We start from the raw sequence: 22,004 nt of genomic DNA, 5'->3' as shown, positions 1-22,004 counted from the left end.
GGGGTTATTTGAATAGAATGGGGAACCACTGGAAGGTGATGAGGAGAGGCATGACAGCATGTCACTTAAGTTTTAAAAAGATCACTCTGGCTGCGTAGTGGTGGAGAGGCTGCAGGTGTGGAGTCAAGGAGGCCCAGTCAAGAGGCCACTGCAGAAACCTAGGTGTGGGGAAATGACTTATCCAGTAATCCTATCCAGAATAGGATTACTGATGACCAGTCCTAAAACAATTTCACCTCCTTTTCTGTAATGTCTCAACAACATATGTCACCCAAGGTGCTTCTGGTTCTTTGTACTTTAAAGAGAAGAACACTTTTTTGCAATGTTTTCAATAACATGTAAATGTTTTTGATCTAGTATAGATATGGGTGAACATAGATTTTTAATTTTCATATGTTTATACTTTTCTTTCAGTTTGGCATTATATAAGTACTTACAAAGCATGCACTTGTTTTAAGATGAAATCATTGCCAACTTTTCTAAGTTCTGATAATGACCCATTTATTTTATTCTACTGCATAAGTAAGAGTAGCCTTTCTAAATTGATGGAAAAAAACACACATGCAAATTTTTAACACCAGCAAACCTCCACTTTCTTGAAAAATTTTGCTTTAATCTTTATTATTCTACCAAATTAATGCTTGTTCACTGTAAAAAAACACACACACATATTTGTATTTAATACTTTAGTATAATATATATTAAATTTAATACCTGGGTTCAGATACACAAACTGAGAGTTAATAAGGCAATAATATTAATTTCCCCACTTATAAAAAATGTGCAAATGTGCAGTGGATGATCACTAAGGTCCTATTTAGCTCTAAATAAAGCTATAATTCCAAAAGCTGTAAAAATGGATCTTATTCATTAGCATATCAGAGAGCATACTCATGTAATCAAATATCTTTATACTAAACTGTGAATATAAAATATTTCATCAGCAGAAACTTGCCTTGTATGTGAAGTTGTAAATGTCCAAGTGGTGCAGAAGGGTGAGTCCAATGAGGTAAGACCGCCGGGATCTTTCTGGAAGAGACAGGCTACAGAATTCCTTCATCGCATCCTCCATTCTGGAATAGGTCATGTTAGCATCACAAGAATACAACCAGAACACATGAGAAATAATCTGCAAGTTGGAGGAAGAAAAAATATTTTAGCTGTGAGAGCTATCCCTTAAAATAAAGGTTTTTCTTTACTCTTAGACTTCATTTAAAAATATGATTAACTGTCCCCCAAATTAAAAAAAAAATTTTTTTTCATTTAAAGCACTAATCACCATCAGTACTACAGAGAGGTCACTGTTCCCTGGAAAGCTTAAGAAACAAATTGGAGAAAAAGAGTCAAAGAAGGGCCTGTGATGATTCTGAGATTTCTCATGTGAACAACTGGGTGAATGATGGTACCAAGAAAGAATTGATCTGGAGTTAAGTTTGGAGAAAATATTAGCTTAAGATTCTTTCACCCTATAAAGTTTTACTTAGTTTATTCAAATTGCATTTCATTTTTTAAATAGTTTTAAGTTATAATCTTATATAATAACCTTGAGGTATCTCCATCAAGAGATGAAGGACAAAGAAGAAGAAGCCCAGAATTAGATAATAATATGAATCAACGATCCTGGACAGTAATGCTGTGTGAAAAGTGAGGCATGAATAGAAGTCAGAAAGCATCTTTATTGCCATTGAACTGAAATCAAGAGAAAGGTTTGTGCAGTTTAAGATTGTTGATGGGCGCCTGGGTGGCTCAGTTAGTTAAGCATCTGACTCATGATTTCAGCTCAGGTCATGATCTCATGGTTCATGAGTTTGAGCCATGATCTCATGGTTTGTGAGTTTGAGCCCTGCATTGGGCTCTGTGCTGACAGCATGGAGCCTGCTTGGGATTCTCTCTCACTCTCTTTCTGTCCCTCTGTCGTCTCTCAAAATAAATAAACATTGAAAAGAAAAAGATGGTTGAAACTTTTCTCTCTTTCCTTTTGAAAAGAATAGGAACATACACTCCCCACATACATATTTTTGTTCATTAAAACGAACCTGCTCTTCAGAAGCCAAACACCTGATTGTTGAAGTTAGATCTTAGGATAAAATGAGCAAAAGGTGAGATCAAAGGGAAAAGGTCAATGAACTACTATTTGATAGAACAAGAGAAAAAAAAAGAAGGCAAAACAGTTTTAATTTTTGTATGAGGGAACCAATGAACAGGACACAAGTAAACCTACGTGTTTCCCAAAAGCAGTCTTAAAGGCTTTCCACAAACTCTCCCCAATATTGGAGGATAGTTGCATTGTGCTCAGCATGACACACTGTCACACATAAGTTCTGAAAGGATGCACCTTAAGCTCTGCAGTTCTTTTGGAAAATTTCTATGACATCTCCAGACAATGGATTTGGAAAAGGGATAAAGGAAAAGACAGTTCAAGTGGAAAACCCTATTATCAGCCTATAAGGAAATGGCATTATGCATTTTCACACCAGAACATGTTTCCTATACCTACAAACTTGCCCAGAGTTCCCTGGGTCTTATCTGTTTTATATATTATGTCTTGTCTTGCTTTGGACTTTTAAAAAGCAAAAGTGAGTGTTCATTTCAACAAAGTGTAAATGGTCTGGTTGTTTTTTCTCTCAGTTAGATTACTGAAATTGACTTTGATGTCATTATAATAGACTGTGCAAATTTACCTCAAAAAACACGACTGTGATCATGAGTATGAAGAATTACTGATGGTACCACTTATTTAAGAAAACCATCTAGGTGTAAGGAAAGGGCAAAGACAAAGAAGGGAAGGGGAAGAAGAAGGAAAACTAGAAGGAAAAGATGGTGATAATCATCTTGCTTCGGGATTTTTCTTCTAACTCCACTTAGGAATTTGGACCCTAATTTTATCATTCTCATGGAAAAAATCACCAGATTTGCATGCAGCTTCTCCGTGTTTTACTGAGAAGCACTTAACAGATACTAAACATCATTTAAACTTTTACAATCTGGCTCTGAGTAGACAGATGGATTACACCTCACCTCAGCTCTGTTATCAGGGATAGGAACGGCCAGCAGGCTGTCAACACTCGTATCGGACATTCCTGTTCTCTTCAGTTCTTCTTTGAGCTCCTCAACATTTTTAAACATTTCTATTAACTGACCTACAAGAAAAACAACAACAACAAAATAACCTCACATGTTGGATGCAATGTAATTCTTTTTAAGCTGTACTAATGTTAGAGAAACCTTCTAGACTAAAACATACATTCAACGTATATGCCTTGTGTCAGGAACAGATGTCTCCCAGTTTTGGCAAACTCTGCATCTTTAGGATCTATTTCTATCTGATTTAGACTTGTTCCTATTATGAAATCATTGACCCAAGGTAACAGATTGCTCTGGGTTATAAATTTTTCTTAGGTGTCTACAACACAAGGTTGACTCAGAAAAAATATGATTTTCTCACAGACTTTGATCACATAATGCACTAAATATACATCCCTCCATTTGATTTAAAACATCGCACAAATTCAAAATGCTTTTTAACCTCAGATCATATAATACTGTCAACTTAGGACAAGGTCTCCTAAATCTGTAACATAATGCTGCTGGGCATTTTTCCTTAACTTTGCCCAGCACACTACAGTTCACAAAGGATATTTAATAATCATTACCTCACTTTAAATACAGTGTGTGTGTAACTTCAAACTTTTTTAAGACAGTGATTATAATTATTTCATATTTGGGTCATTTAATGCATAACAAATATTTTGGCTTTATGTTACCAGATTATAATCTCCATTCTGCAAATATCCTTCAATTTCTTTATGAAGTTTTCCTTATGCAAATATGCCCTCTTTATTTTTGGACTTAGTGCCCTTCCAATTTTGTGGCTGCCTGTTGTCCAAAACTCTGAAGGCCTTTCTCTTCAGTATTGAGGTATTATGCAAAGAAGAAATGTACTGCATGATGCATCACGCTCAGAATACTAATAGAAGGTTCTGAATTGAGATTTCTATAGACAGCGGTGCATATTTTTTTTATTTCTTAAATCAGATTATTTTCATGAGAGTAAATAAATCCCATCCTAGCTAATGCACTTTAATATATCAGAGAAATAAAAGATGAATGGTTTAACCAGTTAAAATTTTGAAGGTCTTTTTTTCTGTGGAACCAAATTTCCCTATTTCATCCTCTGCTGGCTTTCTGTGTGTTTATTTTAGACAAGTAACCATGTTTGAAAGCTTCAGATTTCTCATATGTGAGGGCAGATACAAAGTAGGTTTGGTTGGGAACTTCAAAAAGCCTTTCCTAAACTTCAGCATGAGAATCACATGCATTCTTATAAGCCCACACTTAAAATATGGATAGGGAAAAACCTGGTTTTTCAAAAGTGTCTGCACTGTTATTGACATGCAGCATGGCTTCTACGGTTGGCATTAACCGTGTGATATTTTCCAAGTAATTCATTTGCAATGCCTGTTCTAGAAACCTGAAACAAAACAGAAGAGAAGATGAAATCAAACTCAGCATGTCCATAATTATTTGAGAAGGGATTTATTTCACCAAGGAAAAAGGCAATGGAGATACTTACCAATCCATATTTAAATTAATTTTGCCTGGATCCCCAGTAAGCAAATCCCTCAGTTTTTTAGATAGAATATTGTCACGGTACAGTAAGTTGGTTGCTATTTCAGTGCCAATCTCTGCTGCTTCGAGGAGCTGCACATGAAACGCACTTTCTTCACATAGGTTCCCAAAGTTCATGTTGGAAAGCTGGCACATTCTCTCCATTGAACTGAAGGTTTCAGATTCACAAAGAAGTTCGGTCAAGTTTCGAAGCTGAGACAGCTTTCCAGAAGAGGAAAGAAGTGGGAAGTAGATTGGTTACATTATTATAAATACTTGGTAGTTGATAATAACCAACCAACATTGATTACTTCAACAAAACAACACTGTGCATATGTGTTTATTGAGTTAGCATTGGGCAAGTTTTATCACAGAGCATTATTTTCTGTCATTTGAGGTTTATTATTTTCCTAAGAATTTTTTGAAACTTTTGGACCTGTTAGGCCTGTATTTCCCAACTGTACTCATACCTTGTAGACTCAAATGTTAAAAAGATGTAGTTCAGTTTTATCTCACTTAAATCGCAAATACTTAAACTAATTTAAATTTTTTTCTATTTTAAGTCATGTGGAAAGGCAGAGAGCAAAGTGGGTTTGGGTTGGAACTTCAAAAAGAGTCTTTCTTTTCATACCCATTACGATGGCTACTATAAGTAAAAAAGAAAGAAAGGAAATTACAAGTGTTGGGAAGGATATGGAGAAATTAGATCCCTCTGTGCATTGTTGGTGGGAATATAAAATGGTGCAGCCATAGTATGGAGTTTCCTCAAAAATGAAAATAGAATTACCGTCTGATTCAGCAATCCCACTTCTGTGTATATTCACAAAAGTATGGAAAGCTGGGTTTCAAACAAATATTTATACACCCATGTCCATAGCAATATTATTCACAATAACCAAGAGATGGAAACAAGCAAGTATCCACTGACAGATGAATGGATAAGCTCATGGTAGTACATACATACTATGAGATATTATTATTCAGCCTTCTGACATATGCTCCAACATGAATGGCCTTAGAGGACACTATGCTGTGTGAGAGAAGCCAGGCACAAAAAGACAAATACTGGATAATCTCACTTAAATGAGGTATATACAGAGTAATCAGATTTCTGGTGACAGAAAGTAGACCAGTGGTTGCCAGGGGCTGGGGAGAGAGAGGCATGGGAGTTATTGCAATGGTACAGTGTTTCAGTTTTACAAGATTGAAAGAGTTCTAGAGATTGGTTGCACAATAACGTGGACGTATTTAACAAGACCGAGCTAGCTGTACAGTCGAAACTGGTTACGGGAGTAAAGTTTATGTTTCCTGTATTTTACCACAATTAAAATGATTTAATTGACAAGAAAGGAGCCTTTCATAAACTGCAGCTTGTGAATCACATGCATTTCAATAAGACTGCATTTAAAATATGGATAGGAATACACTTGGTTTTTCAGAACTATTTGCACTGTTTTGGACATTATCGTCTGCCCTCTTACCTATCTAGGGAAGCCGGATGCCTTTGTTCTGCGGAAGTGCTGGAAAGTTCTGTTGTGCTTGGCAGCTACCCTGGAGCTATTCCTTTTAAGAGGCTGAATAATTTGGAGCAACATCTCAAGAAGCAAATATATGTGTCATTCATTGCAACTCAATTTTCAATTAGAAGTTGCATTTTGATAGAAATGAAATATTTTATGACAGAGGCAAATGTTTAAGGATGTTTCTTTCCATATATCAAATGAGAGAGATACAATGATGTGTCTTAGATGAAAGATTTATAGTAACTGCATGTAGGCAGTAGTAATTAAACACTGATCATCCTAGATAGTAAATATCATTGGTCTATTTTTTATTGTATTTAATATTCTAATTGACTCCTGGCTTAGAACTATCTAAACTAGCCTCATGCATATGAAACTTCTACTCATACATCTTACTGCTATGAGAAAATTTCCATTACAGGTCCAATTGTTTTCTTGTAACTACATGTGTGCTACTCTATTCCTTCCCTTCCTTTTCCAAATATTAAACTTTCAATAAATAAAGCCAAGCCTCTCTGCCACATCCTCCAGGGGCTTTTAGTGATTTCTTTTCTTTTTTTTTTTAAATACAGTTTGTCTATTTATTTATTTATTTATTTAGAGAGAGAGAGCATGAGCGGGGTGTGTATGTGTGTGTGTGTGTGTGTGTGTGTGTGTGTGTGTGTGGCAGAGAGAGAGAGAGAGACCCAAGCAGGCTCTGCACATGTCAGAGCCTGACATGCACTCCACATGAGGTCATGACCTGAGCCAAAATCAACAGTCAGACGCTTAACAATCTGAACCACCCAGGTACTCTGGATTTTAGGGATTTCCTAAATAAAAGGATAAATACTGGTAGCCCAATGTATTTGTTTTACTCGAGAATTGAAGGCATAGTAAATGTGAATGGTTTTTACTTAGTAGAGACCAAAATATTTTTTAGTTGCAAGTTTAACATATATGTATGAGAAACCAGTGAAAGTCTATACAGTTGTAATCTTGGTTTGATAAGATAGAAATTATTGAAGGAGAAATGGGAAATCTAGCCCTACCACTGAAATAACATTGGTTCTCTGAAATAAGAATTTAATTCAGGGTCAATGATGTGGAATACGGTGTGGGGCATATCTATCAAAGAATGGCCCAACAGTCATTTCGTGTTTGTCATTATTTACTACTTTCTTCCAAAAGCAATACACACATTAAACATTTAGAAGCTTCATGGATCATTAATAATCAATCATGAATTCAGAGAATTAAAATTCTCTCTTCAAAAGTATGTAGTCAAACCCAGACTGTAGGTTCGTCAGAGCCTCATATACTGTCCTTCTCTCCTTTGTCATGACCCTGGTCCACACAGTGAGTAAGGAATCAGGCCTATACTTGACCAGTGAGCCACAACTAACGCCAGGTCCAGCTGTGACTGAATTCCTCAGGGTCGATGGTCCCCAAATGCATCTGAGTCAGAAATGTAAGCTACAGACATGAAAAGGATAAAACCAATGTTCCTGGGCCCTTGGCAGGTAAATGCAGGGGAAAGGAACCTATCTAAGAATTTAAAGGTGTTACAATAAAAATAGTGTGATGCCTGTATTTCTGCTCAACATGGGGAATATCTACTTTATGCGTAGTTCCCCTACCAGAAAGTTCACCTCCCACAGTGAAAGGAGGAAAAAAACAAACTCAAGAAGAGTATGATGTTAGGGCTACAAAAGAAAGGTAGAAACAGAAGAAAAAGTCATCTTTGAATGGCAGGCATTTGACATTTTGGAGGGTCTAAACCTTCTTAGAAATACTATGAATACATTTTTGGAATGGGCAGGTCCTGACTGTCACGATTAAGATACTAATTACCAGAGAAGGCAAAGAAGGGAAGTTAAAGAATTTCTTGTTATAAAACTCTAAGAATTTGTCTTCATTCTTTCACTGATATGTACTGAATATGTCCCCCATGTCAGACTGTATGGCAGGTGCTGAGAATACAATGGGAAGGGACAGGCTTAGCAATGTCCTCACAGAGCTTGTAGTCCTGGAATGCATGGGTTCTGTCAAAGCAGACAGCAGCCATGCTTGTGTAAATGACAGTGGATTTTCTACCCAAGGGACAGGATTGCAGCTTATTTCCACCTCTGTGGCTTCTAGAACGTTTTTCAATATGTAACCCTTAAGAGAGGCAGTATATCCAAAATGTGGATGCTATTTTAAGTTATTCTTACATCTATGTCCCATTCCGTTAGTGTAAATGATTGAGAATGTGTTCTTTCAACTTCCCTGGTGTAAGTTTTGTGCCGCCTGGTTACCGCACAAGTTGAGAACTACAAGGAATAACTATCCCGGCAACACAGTTACATCACCAGAACTCTTTACATCACAGGCGCTCTACTTTAACATCCTCATTTGTTCATCCATCCATGAGTTGTCTTAAGGGTCTACTATGTGCTAGATGTGAGGCTTTAGAGATGCAGAAGGCATAATTTTATCAGAGTTTACACTCTAGCAATGGAAAGAGACCTTATTTATACAGCAAACTATAATGTTAAATAATAAGCCCCAATCGCCAGAAATCTCGCTATTATCAGATTCCTCTTCCTTATGCCTCACACATCACTGGCTGCCATCTTGTATCACCTAACTCCCCATAACACTCTTGGAACTGTTTCTTCCTTTTATTCTTTGCCACTGACATAGTGCAGGGCCTCACTTTTTGCTTAGGCTACTGCAAAAATCACCTACGTGGCTTTCCTCCAATCTGACTTCCATAATTTTCCTAGAGAGATCTCTTTCTAAAATGCAGATTTTCACCATCTTCAAATGCACAACTTTCACAGATCCGATTCAAACTCCTTGACTAAACCAAAAGAGGCCTTTGGGATCTGGACCCAGTCTCTCTGCAGCCCCGCTTCTTCCTGCTCCAACTGGATACATGACTACAGGTAACCTGCATCTGTGTTCAGGTTCATACTTCTGTCTTAACAAATGCAGGTCTCTATGTCTGGAATGGAGGACTGCAACCTAATCCTACACAGCCTGCAAGAGTAAGCATTATCTCCTATAGGAAATTTCTCTCCACCTCCATCTCCTATAATGAGTTAAATATCCCACCTCCTTCAAAGACTCCTGTCCATCCACATACCACAGCACTTATCTCACTGTGTTATAATTATCGGTCTGCTTTTACATCTGCTACCTGGGATTGCTATAAGGACTTTGGGGTTAAAGATTATGTCTCTTAAATAAATAAATTAGTGTTATGGGACCACAGATGATAAATAGAATGAATGAATGGATAAATACTATGTGCACACAAAGCCATTATCCTGGTTGGGAAGTAGGGAGAAAGGCAATACTCTAATATTATAGAAGTGACATTTACACTTGTCCTTGAAGAATGAGTAGGAATTTTCCAGATGAATGCATAACTTCCTTCCCATTTGCACAAACAAATTAAGATAGTGCTAAATTAAGTACATTAGAAATTTTGATTTGTGTAGAAGACTAGGACAAAATATATGTAATCTAACTAGCATACTTACTGGTAATACACATGGACATATGTTTTGGATGCCTGCTTAATTAGACCATGTTGACTATAAAGAAAGTCATCTTGCTTGCCCTAAATAAACCAGTTCTAATTTTGCTTTATCCCTGCCTACATAAATTCAATTAAACTGCTGTTCTTACTAGGAAAATTGCTTTCAAATTTTAATAGGGTTATTTAAGAAATTAAGTGAATATCATGATAACTTGTATACTATATGCATGAACTAAGCGAAGAATAATAGATAAACAAGAACCAATCGAAACTTCAGAGATTACAATGTTTTTTCTGTTGCCTTCTCCCCTAATATCATACATCTTTTTTTTAAGTTCATTTATTTATTTTTGAGAGAGAGAAAGACAAACAGACAGAGAGAGCAGGGGAGGGACTGAAAGAGAGAGAGAGAGAGAGAGAGAGAGAGAGAGAGAGAGAGAACCCCAAGCAGACTTGCACTGTCGGCGTGGAGCCTGATGCAGGGCTTCAACCTATTAACTGTGATATTATGCCCTGAACCAAAATCAAGAGTCAGGAGCTTAACGGACTGAGCCACCCGGAGCTCCTAATATCATAAACATCTTAATGTGGTTTATTGGTTTCTGCTTCTGATGAAAATAAAGATAAGGTTAGTAAACTTGTGAGATTTTTGCACAGTACTAAGTCTAAATATCAGCTTTTAAAATCAACCTTTATAGTTTAAAAGCTGAAGATATCTTAAATTAGAAATCATATTTTGAATATTTTTTGAAATTATGAAGCTTAATGAGATAGCTATATTATTAGCCATTCTTTTATGTATGTGAATACTGTAATTAGGCTATTATGGGTCATTTCATTCAGAGATATCCACTAATTGAAAACAAAATGCCATTTTATAGCAAAAAAACCACTTTGTCCCCCCTCTTTTCTAGCATTAATCTAGTCAAAATAGGACCAATACTTACAAAGATACAGATTTAAAACTTTAAACAGAAAAACATCTTGGGGCACACAGGTGGCTTAGTTGGCTAAGTGTCTGACTTTTGATTTCAGCCCACATCATGATCTCACGTCTCATGAGTTTGAGCCTTGTGTCATTGGGCTCTGCGCTGACAACAGGGAACCTGCTTGGAATTCTCTCTCTCCCTCTCTCTCTCTTCCTCTTCCCTGTTCATGATCTCCCTCTCAAAATAAATAAATAAACTTAAAAAAAATTTAAACTGAAAATACATCTTGCCAGAGTATTACAGAAAATGTCGAGGTTTGTTTATTAAGTTTTTCTTTCATGGCTTACTTTTGATTTCACGACTTCGGGAACTGAAGACAAGTAATCCTCATAAAAACCATTTTGAAGAAAAGATTTTTTAAATGAAATTATGGACTGCAGGAGTCTTAACTTTTCTGTAAAGGAAGAGAGAAGAGTTACCTTATGTGAACTGCAAGGTCATTTAGGAAACCCATTTGAAAGACACCTTTATCCTAATTTATTGCTAAGTTTTTTCTAAGATAATGGCCTCGTTCAATCTAAATATACGACAAGTGAAAATTTAACCTTTCCTTGAACCATGTAGACTACAGAGTTCATTATTTTTAAAATATTCATAGATATTCTGCTAAGAGACAAAAATATTTCTAGCAAAAGTGCTACACACTTTTGGCCGTGGTGAACTGAATATGCTTTTATTTCTGACTTTTGGATATACTGTTAAGGTGAAGTGTTTGGGGGAGAATAGATTGTAAAATCACTGTGACACAGACATGTCCTTTCCACCTTGATTAATTCATGCCCAGTAAACAAGAATGCATGCCTCTAGAAAATATGAGAAAATTGATATATTCTCTTTAAAAAGGAAAATAAAGATTTGATTAAATGCCATCTTCATGGTTGTCTATTTTAGGCATAAAATTGAAAATAAGGTGTGTAAGGGTGGAAAGTGAAAAACAGTCTGCCACAAAAATAAATCTTTTGTTTATGTAATTTACACCTGCTTTTAGAAGTCTATATTATCATTCTTCATTATTTTTTGATTACTAGGACTACTAAGGGCACAGAAAATGTCATGAAGGGGTAGGTGAACTACTACTAATTCCAGAAACTTAGCAAGTATGTCTGGGTGGCCATTACCATATTCTTCGACACATGGCCATCATACATTAAAATTTTTCCAGGTAGTCAAGTAGTATTAGCAGCAAGAACAAAAGTAATACTGTAATAATACAATTAGATATTTCCTTTATATATCAAACTGCCAAACTGAAACTCATGCATATGGAAACTAAGATCTTTTAAAAGCTTTTTTCTTTATTTTTTAAGAAAACATCTTAAAGGACTTACTACTTTATAACAGAATTAGAACCATAAGCAGCATTTTGACTACTAAGAAGAGTATTACCTTGCAATCCCCTGGCCAAACTGTCAGTGACATTTCTCACACATGCCAAGTAAGGGATGTAAGGGTTATCTGCTGATACATTTAAGAGAGCGTCTTCAAAGTCTTCCAGGATTAGAAGCCTACAGAATTAGAAAAGAATGTATAAAGTAAGTCAGATAAAAATAGAACAAAGCGTTTTTTGTTGAGATCATCTAAGCTGCTGGTTGATTGGCAGTGGTTGACTCGGGCATTGAAACACTGAAGGAGAACCTCCTCCTTCCTCCAACCGACGTACACACTGGTTCTGCGTCTCTGAGCATTTGCCTCTACATGGGCATTACCATGATATTTAATTATTTTAATATCCAGGCATAAGTCACCTTAGGATTATTTCTAGGCACATTCATATGAAAGAAAAAAATTACTGGGCATGAGTTGTCAGATGAAATATAGGACTCCGACTTAAACTTGAATTTCAGATAAACAATGAATAATTTTTCTTTTTTTCCCTTTTTTTAACAATGAATACTTTTTCAATGTAAGTACAATCTATGAATCTTGTATGTTTTCTTTTCTTTTTTCTCCTGCCCTCCCACCTTTAAACCTGGCACCACAGGCTGGGTCTCAGGTTCTTCTCTTGTCAAATGAGAGGTAGAGGGCTGAAGAATCTGCTAAGCCCATATACCTATAACCATCTTCAAATAAATTTAAATTTATTTAACTGTGATTTTTAAAAATCCGTTAGGGGAATCTAACAGAACAATATAAGTTCCTTTTTTTTTCCTCCGTGTTTCCAAATTAACCACTTTCAGGTTTCCTTTCAAACTGACTAACATATGAGAAGACAGCCTAAGATTTCTGAGGCATAAGTTCACATAAACAAATACGTGTGTGTTGCACATGCCCTACCACATCAACTATGAGGCTGCCTCAAGTTTTTTTTTCAGTGTCTTCCCTTAGTATCTCCTAATAGATAGAATAAATGTCAATAGCTGAGTTGGGGACCATGTACTTTGCATCAAAACTCACAAAACACAAATTAACTAGTTCTGTTAGATGTTTAACTTAGATTTTATTCTAATACTAATGGAAGAGACTTATTCTGGTATAGCCAGTAAACACATAGGAAAATGTTTTTATTAACATTAAAGCACTCCTAGGGTATTTAGATGTGAGTTAATACCACCAGATCCTTGAAGAATTTTAAAAAGAAAAAAATCAGAGGTGCCTGGGTGGCTCAGTCAGTTAAGCGTCTGACTTCAGCTCAGGTCATGATCTAGCCATTCATGAGTTTGAGCCCCGAGTAGGGCTCTGTGCTGAAAGCTCAGAGCCTGGAGCCTCCTTCAGATTCTGCATCTCCCTCTCTTTCTGCCTCTCTCCCCAATTCAAAAATAAATAAACATTTAAAAAAACCTTTTTAAAGAAAAGAAAAAAATCTATGGCAAGGAAAGCCTCTAACTTGGCAGTCAAAGCACAGTTAATTGGTCAGATGGTTGACCTTTGTTTAAATACAATTTATAGTTGCCACATTAAAAAAGTTACCATTTCCAAGCCCTCTTGCTTTTTCTTAGGCATCTCCTTGACCAGACTCTCTCCTGCCAATCCTGTCTTAATTTTCTGCTCATTTTTTTCTCTGTAGTATTTAGTATAGCATTGAGCCATTTGCAACCTAGTGTACTGCTCAGTTGCAAAATACTGGCTGAACTTTCTAGGATGTAATGACACAAGGGATTCTCATGGTGAACTTTCAAGCTTAAAATAGAAGAAGTAGAAGAATGTTACACGAAAACTGACCTTGAAATATCTAATGGGTGTGTGCATGAGTGAGTGTGCAAATATGCACACACACAGAACAATACAAATAATAACCTTAGAACAAAAATATGGAAGAGGGAGAAAAGTTATGAGGGGAAGACATTTTGAGCAGCCTTCTTTAGAAAATTCTCTACTAAAAAAACGTATGCCAAATATTTCCACTCTGTGATTATTTTAAAGTGGGGATAGAAAGGAAGTCTAAAGATAAGAAATCCTTTAACTTCATCAATCTCAAAAAGAGCCATCTTAAAAGTATTGAATTCTTCCTAATAAACTGTCAGCTAGCTGTCAGCAACTACACTATTTGTGGAATTTGTGGTCTGAAGTGCTAGTATTATCAATGCTATGGATGCCTCAAGGCTCTGATAAAGGTACCTGATTTCAACAATAAACATCCAGTTGTCTCAATTCAAAGGTTTTAAAAAATACATTTTTGATGGCTATATAGGGAATGTATTTCAAAGACCTGCCTATTTGGAACATGGCAGCCAAGCTAGGGGGAAATTGCCCAAGGCTGCTTGACTGTTCTAGAAGGAGCGCTTGGTTCAGCCACCATAGAGGAGAGAAAGGTGGGAGCAGAAAGAGGAGGTGGTTGTTTATGGAAGGGATTTTCCTAGAATTTATCCAGAGTTGAGAGCTTCTCATTAAATGATAGAAAGTTTATAAACAACTGCATTGACCCTATCTTAGGGAAAAAATGGCTAAAAATAAGTCATACTATTTGATTTTATTTGTACAAATTTCCATTAGCACAGAAATATATCCTTTGGGACTAATGTCAAAAAATTTCAATAGTATAATTTATCAGGCCAAAACAACCTTTATGTAACAGGCCATCTAATCCCTAAATTTGCCTTGAGCTATAGGAATTTATTTCAATCGGCTTCTACAGGCAACTGCATGCATTTCCTATCATGATTATTACAGTTACTTCAGGGAACTGCTTACATTAATGGTCTTTAGAAGTCAAGGCTGCTGCTGTCATTTCCACTGCCTATTTCTGGGACAACATATTTACATGCCCCAATAAGAGTACAAAATGATATTATCTATAAACAGTTCTACATATGTGAACGCTACAGAAGCAAACTGATTTTGTATTACCTTGACTGGCATAAGAAATATTGTGATTTTTCAAAACCAAAATAAATCATAAAGCAAAAAATTGGATGTTTATCCATCTTTCATAATGACAGACCTTAAAGAAATTGGAAACTGGACCTCCACCTAGATTTTCCTCAGAAACATAAGGCGACCAATCCAGACAGGACACACGGTCACAACTGAAAAAGAGACGCTCATGTCACATTACCCAAGTGTCACTGGACAATTTAAAAAATAAGTTTTGACTTTACTATATTTCAACTATGTCACTTTCTTTGGTCAGTCAATGGTGGATTTTTCTGTTTCAAATTGATGGAAGAATTATGTTTATAAATTGTGTTGATTGCTTATTCAGACAAGTGACCTACCAATTTAGAAACAAACCAACAGAACCACAGCAAAGAAAAACTTACTGTGCAGCCAGGCTGCTTGGGGACAGTAACTGCCCATCCTCCTCACTCCACACATGTGTTGTATTGTCAGAGCCACCTGAAGAAATGACATTTAGATAGGTGAACACTTAACATGTTTGCTTCAAGGATTTACTTTTCTTAGCAAAAGATCATCACAGGTCAAATAAATGGGAAGAAAATGCAGAAAAAATCTGCATAATTTTTCCCCAAAGGATTTTTACAAAATATGACTATGCTCTTTTTGTTAAAAACATTCAGGATTTTTAAAGGTAATAGATGCCTGCTAATCAGAATAACCCCAATGGTCAAGCACATGCATCTCTAAGAAAGTCTTTGTCCATTTGCCAAAACATTACATTATTTTATCTTATCCTGAAAGCTGTATGCATAGATGACTCTTGAATACTATATTGCACATTGTCTACCACGTGATTTGTTAATCAAATGAGGCCAATTTCAGTCTTACAGGTCACTGGATTTTTCTCCTTCAGTTGTCAAGAATGTAGCCTTAGGAAACATCTGCTATCACTAATCTATATTTTCCATCTTTCAAAAAGCAGCCACTGATTTCAACTGAATGCAGCTGTGAATGCAAATTGGCTCATATTCACAGCACCACTCTGAGTGGTCACGAATAATATGAAGGTTCAAAGTGTGAAAGGCAATCGTTAACTAATGGAAACCATATGTGAAGGTCTAATTCAACACTGCAAACAACTCCTAGAAGTTAAACAGGTGGCTGATTCCGTTTGCCACATAACATTATATCATAAAAGAATAAGTGTGCAACAGTATTCACATGAAAAATTGAACATGAGAGTACTTTTCATGGCTGCCGTATAAATAAAAATCATAAATCCAAAGTTTTCACTCAGCCACGTTAGGGAAAAGGTATCAAGTCTTTCAGTCTTCTCTCGAGACGCTACTTATTCCTTATAATCCCATATATTTCAGTGCTGGTATTTTTTAACACTGATCTAATCTCTTTCAATAGGATATTTCATTACTAGTAAGCATTAATAGTTCTCTCACTGTCCCTAGTTAGTGTGTCCTAAAGCCTTCTATAAAGGTCCGACTGCAAATGTAAGCAATCATCCATACTTCTCTGGTGCTGATCACTGAGTTTATTTAAATTAGCATGTGTGTGAAAAAGACTATCAATCACTAAATGAAAGACCTCCTTGTCCGCCTCTGTATCAGTGGTGGATGAGGAATGTTTGCCCTGTCCCTAGTGCCTGGCACAGGGGCTTTTTCAGTTTTCCTGTTCAGCAGAGCAGAATTTTCCTGCACTCAAGGTGCAGCTAATATTATTGCTGTAGCGATAGCAATGCATCAGTGAGTTACAGAACCAAGAATGAAGATACCCAGAATAAATAAACCTAATTAATAATGGTAATACCTATTATTTGTGGTCATGTATATATAGAGGAATCAAGGATAGGGCTCTGTTGATATTTATACATTTACAATGTAAAACTGTTTTTCCAAGATCAAATCTTGCTCAGTTTGAATTCTTACAATCCTGAGCAGGGTTATTGGCATTTGTATACTATGTGGTTATGGAGTTTCTCTTCCTCATCAAGCAGTTAAAATGTGTAAGAAGCAGAAATTAACTTTATACCTAACAGTGATAGACTTGACCCTGATGTTGACTAGGGACATTTCCCATGAACTATAAAATATCTTAGAAGAAATAATGTACTAAAGAGGCTGTAATGAAATGGAAACCTTTACAGATCTGGAACAAGTGTTATTTTACTTCTTTTTTATCTGTAGGATTAGATATATTTGGAAATGGTACCCATAGACATACTAAGAAATCTGGTACACAGATAACCTCTTTTCATCCCTAAGGAAGGCTTCCTATTTCAAGAAGTAATTTCATATAATTTACTACTTTGTAAAAGAGCAAACTCCAGTGAGTCTCAAAGATAATCCCTGCTCTCAAAACGAAGTGTTTATAAATGGAAATACTAAAGCCTATTAACAGTGAGGCAGGGATCTTCACTGGGGCAGAGCTGAGAATTAAGACAGCAAGTTAGGGGACAATCTTTCTGTTTATTAGAATCTCCATATTCTCATGGTTGCTGAGGAGTCTCCTAAAGAAAACTTGAAGTGTACTGAATCATGGACAGGGATGGAAAAGGTCTGTAGGAAGCAGAGTGCAGAGCGGAGTGGAGGCATGCCTGTAGAAAATCTTTTGTGGGAAGGAATCTGACATGATGAATCAAACTCCACAGTGGCTGAAAGTGGGAACTGTTCTGAGGTCTGATAGTGGCAGGTACTTCCATGACCCCAAGAAACATCCTGGAATCAAGTGTGTATGTCCCGGAAAGTAAATGTGAGTAAGGCCATCTGGCAAACTACTCAAGAGAACAGGTTTTGGGGATAGAGAGATCTCATCTTAGTTCAGCCACCTGCTGGGTGGATGGCATAGGCAAAGAGCCCAGACTCCCTGTGCTTCAGTTTCTTTGTCTGTAATAGAATAATAATTCTATCTCACAGCCTTATTTTCATGAGAACAGTGATTTAAGAGAGTAAAGCACTTAGCATTAACACAAAAGCTATGATCTCTTAATTTCCTTCTTAGAAAGAGTGGTATGAGATTTTCAAAGCTATCTGGACCCTGTCATACATGAGAGAGAGAGCCCAAACAACTATGCTATGAAACGTCACCACACTCCAGCTTAATTTAGTACGAAGCCAAAGGAGAAGTGTGTTCATTTCACGGGTACTGCCACAAGTCATGAAGACCAAGCACAAGGTGGCCTGGGCATCATGGCAGGCATCTGTACTTGGGGCTAGAGACCCCTGCACTGTTGAACTAGGGTCACTGGTTCAGCCTTCAGTGACAAGTTGATAAGTTTGAGTTCTCTGAAGTATTCCCAGAAATATCTAGAAGAATATTTCAAAGGCCACAAAATTTCTGCTTAAGCAAGTAGGGATTTAGGGTTAAGGACGTTCAGGAATTGACAATAATGCTACTGCATTAATCCTCAGACTAATGAAGTCACAAGTATAGGAAATTAAAAACACAAACAAATGTAAGCACCGAAAATTTTATAAATAACAGCACATTTCTTTGATGATGTAGTTTCTTGCCAACTTAACTGCCCAATGACATGCTTTAATACATGCCCAAATCATTAGCAAATTCATAGACATGAAACATGGCCATTGGTAAGTATTGAAAAGTGAGCTGTACTGTTCACCAGGAAAAGTGTTTTGATGACTCAGTTAATAAGAAGTGTTGCTTCTCTGACTTCTAAGCAAGCCACTGATGAGCTTTTGTCCTTTGTAAAAATGTTTTTAACTTTATCCCTTTACTTTATATAATTGCAAGCTGTGAATCTAAAGATGAAAAGAAAAAGAGGGGTAAGAAGAAACTTAAAATTCTCAAGTCTTCAGAATGCAAATAAAAAAATACAGAGGAAATAATTAGTGTTTGTTGGTATATAGTCTGATTTTCTGGCCTGGACTTTTTTTTTTTAAGAGCAAGCATTTTTTTCCAATGTTCTTGCAAACTAGTCATTAATTTTGTAATCGTAGATATAAAAAATGCTCTAGCCTAACAGAAATTGTTTTCCAAAGCATGTTAGACTATCCAATGAGAATTCTTCAAAGCCTATCGAAACTTGCTATTCAGATGAAAACTAGTAGTTTAATGAGTAATAGTATAATGAACAATCAGCTTGTGACCTGATGCTCTCAGGATACTTGTTTTTGGTTTATTTATTTTTGAGACAGAGCAGAGGTGGGGTGGGGGGGTGGTGTGGCAGAGAGAGAGGGAGACACAGAATCTGAAACAGGTTCCAGGCTCTGAGCTGCCAGCACAGAACCCAATTCAGGGCTCAAACTTACAAACCATGAGATCATGATCTGAGCTGAAGTTGGACACTTAGTCAACTGAGCCACCCAGCCCCAAGTCTACATATTTGAAAGCTAACAAACTCAGTTGAGAAAACAGAATTTTAAACTCATTCAGAAAAGATAAACGCTGATCAAATAATGTATGTACTTGGTACTTCAAAGTAGATATTTATTCCTTATGGCCCTAAATCTGCCTGTATGTGTCTGTGTGTATATATATCTGTGTATTTCCATGTGTGTGGTATATAATGCTATTGTGTATATGCAAAGGTGATATTTTCTGATTCACTAGTAACATGCTATATCTTATCTTGCTGGGAATGACAGCAGATTTATACCAATATTCATGCTCTAATGTCCATCAAGTATTTTCTTTTTTTTTTTTTATAATAGTTTATTGTCAAATTAGTTTCCATATACATCAAGTATTTTCAAGATGGCCAGTTGAGGGGTATATTTTTTACCAATGAAAGATTCATCCTGATTAAAAAGCCAATATTTGGTAGTACGGGTAAAAATACTGCAATTCAGTGTAGGCCTTTGCTCCAGAAAGTGGTAGAAATCTTTTTGTTGAGGTTTGGTCCTAATACTTATTTTGCATACCAAGTATACACATAGTTTTATAAACTAAGAGAGACAATTTTCACCTAGATAAAAATCCTAAAAAGTCACAGCCTCTTTTCTAACCATGTCTCACTTTCTTTGATTACCAAAAGATCCACATTTAGGGGAGGCATATTTGCTCACCTAAGAATAATATCATCTACAAATGATTATTTTGGTTGCATTCTGTTTTTATGTTTCTAACAGGCTGTATGACACATAATTGGATATAGTTAGATGGAAATACAATACCTTGAGATGGGGAGTCCAAAGTGTACAGCAGATGTTTAACAGACTTATGGAGAGTTTTGAAACCTTCGTTAGTTGTGACACGTGGATAAACCTTCTGCGCGACCAGCAGAGCGCTAACAAGTCAAAAAACAATTAAACCAGATTACATTTCAGGATTTGCAGACAGAAACAAAAGGTTATTCAAGGGGAAAATGGCTACAGTATAAAAAATTATTCTTATAACGTAGAAGACAAGATGCTGCTTTTGTCATTTAATTACTTGTTTGTTCATGCACGAAATACCCCCAAAATGTTTTTGAACCAGACAGCATTTTACATTTCCCAGATTCTAAAGAGTCGGGACTCAACGGCCTAAAAGCAAGGGGGTAAAGTTCATACCAACTGTTTCTGTTAAAACTTAAAAATAAGTGGTTAGGAATAGTTACGTCCCATGAAATGGTGGCTTTTTTTCTATTTAAGTGAAAATTTAAATATTGGAAATTATTTTTATTAAAAAACAAGCCTAGGGGCACCTGCATGGCTCAGTTGGTTGAGTGTCCAATTCTTGATTTGGGCTCAGGTCATGGTCCCAGGGTTGTGTGAGTGAGCCCTGCCCAGGGCTCGATGCTGAGTATGGAGCCTGCTTGGGATTCTCTCTTTCCCTTCTTGTGCCCCTCTGCCTCTTTCCCCCCACTTGTGGGCTCTCTCTCTTTCTCTAAATAAAAATAAATAAATCAAGCCCAGAGAAGGGACCCCATTTCAGGAATAATAATGATTTAAGCATTCGATAAATATTTATCTTTTGCTAAACAAATGCTAATGTTTTTGAAAAAGAAACAGAGCCTGCTCTAATTAAAGACTGCATTCTATTCTCTAAGTGGCTCATAGGCACTGCTCCAGGGGTGGCTCAAAATTAATATCCAGACTAACTGGCACTATTTTCCTAGAGTTTTTATGTTTCAAATAAGATGGGTGGTCTGCAATGGGGTTGGCCAATCAGCAAACTCTCTTATGCTTGAGTTCATTCAATATTTTCAAAAAGCAATTTGTTTCCTAAGAAATGTCTTTTTTATCCCTTTATTGTCATTTGCACATTAAAAAAAAAAGCTGTCATTGTACATCTGAATATTCCAAATACTGTGATTTGTATCAATAATCAAGGACTATGCTTTAATTTACATGAGTAGTAACTAGAACAATAGGCTTCATTAACAATCTGCCATCGTGAAGTTAAATGTATAAATTAGCTAATAGTTTTTCCCTATGTATCCTAGCAAACTAAAGGCTCACTCCAGTAATAGATATAGTATGTGCATATACTTTCATGGTTTTCTACAATATATTTGAAATTTTTAACAGATTAAGATCGTTTTAATTTCAGCTCCCTGTGAATAAAAGCTGTATTTAGAAAAGTAAATTTTGAGTGTCTTCTAGTTTCTAGTATAGTATGAGGTACACATAGAGATATGTGCATATGTATATATAAACATATATGTAATTTTATTTAGTCCTCTAATAATTCCTAAAGTCCATTTTATTTCCCCTGTTTTATAATGGGAAAACTAAAGTTCAACAGTTACATAATGTATACAAGGTTACCAGTTATTCATAAGTACAGCTGATTTTGTCTAATTTCATAGGTTACGTTCTTTCCATTCTTCATCTTGCCTCCGGCACAGAAACTGTGCCCCAACATGGCTGGAGAGGAGGAGGGCAGGGCGTTTCTGCACAGAGCCCACAGGCGTTATCAACCTGTTACTGTGCTTGGCCATAGAGGCATGTCTGTGTTTATTTCATCTCTGCTCTATACACATAACAGTAGATACCTCAGGCATTTTATATTTGCCCTAAGAATCCCTGGTTCTCAGACTTTGGGTTGTTTCTGAACCCTTCTGACCATGGAGACTAGTTAGACCATCTCAGGTTATAGATTTCCACTGGCTTTCTCCCAACTTGGCCCTCTGTCTAACTC

At 36.4% G+C, this 22,004-nt stretch overlaps 1 protein-coding gene across 1 annotated transcript in view; it reads right to left on the bottom strand.

Moving 5' to 3' along the window:
• ABCA12 (ATP binding cassette subfamily A member 12) overlaps positions 1-22,004 on the bottom strand; it is a 166,968-nt gene that overhangs the window by 71,983 nt on the left and 72,981 nt on the right. The window contains exons 8-15 of the mRNA XM_029932926.1: positions 20,054-20,166; positions 15,329-15,404; positions 12,018-12,136; positions 10,919-11,025; positions 4,574-4,830; positions 4,359-4,471; positions 3,019-3,140; positions 956-1,129 (exon numbers count right to left, since the gene is read on the bottom strand). Of these exons, the coding sequence (XP_029788786.1) occupies positions 956-1,129; positions 3,019-3,140; positions 4,359-4,471; positions 4,574-4,830; positions 10,919-11,025; positions 12,018-12,136; positions 15,329-15,404; positions 20,054-20,166 (1,081 nt within the window). The remainder of the gene's footprint in view (positions 1-955; positions 1,130-3,018; positions 3,141-4,358; positions 4,472-4,573; positions 4,831-10,918; positions 11,026-12,017; positions 12,137-15,328; positions 15,405-20,053; positions 20,167-22,004) is intronic.

Source organism: Suricata suricatta, chromosome 3 (assembly GCF_006229205.1).
Source record: "Suricata suricatta isolate VVHF042 chromosome 3, meerkat_22Aug2017_6uvM2_HiC, whole genome shotgun sequence".
Lineage (NCBI taxonomy): Eukaryota > Metazoa > Chordata > Mammalia > Carnivora > Herpestidae > Suricata > Suricata suricatta.
Note: the sequence above shows the minus strand (reverse complement) of the source record. Positions and strands in the feature narration are given on the sequence as shown.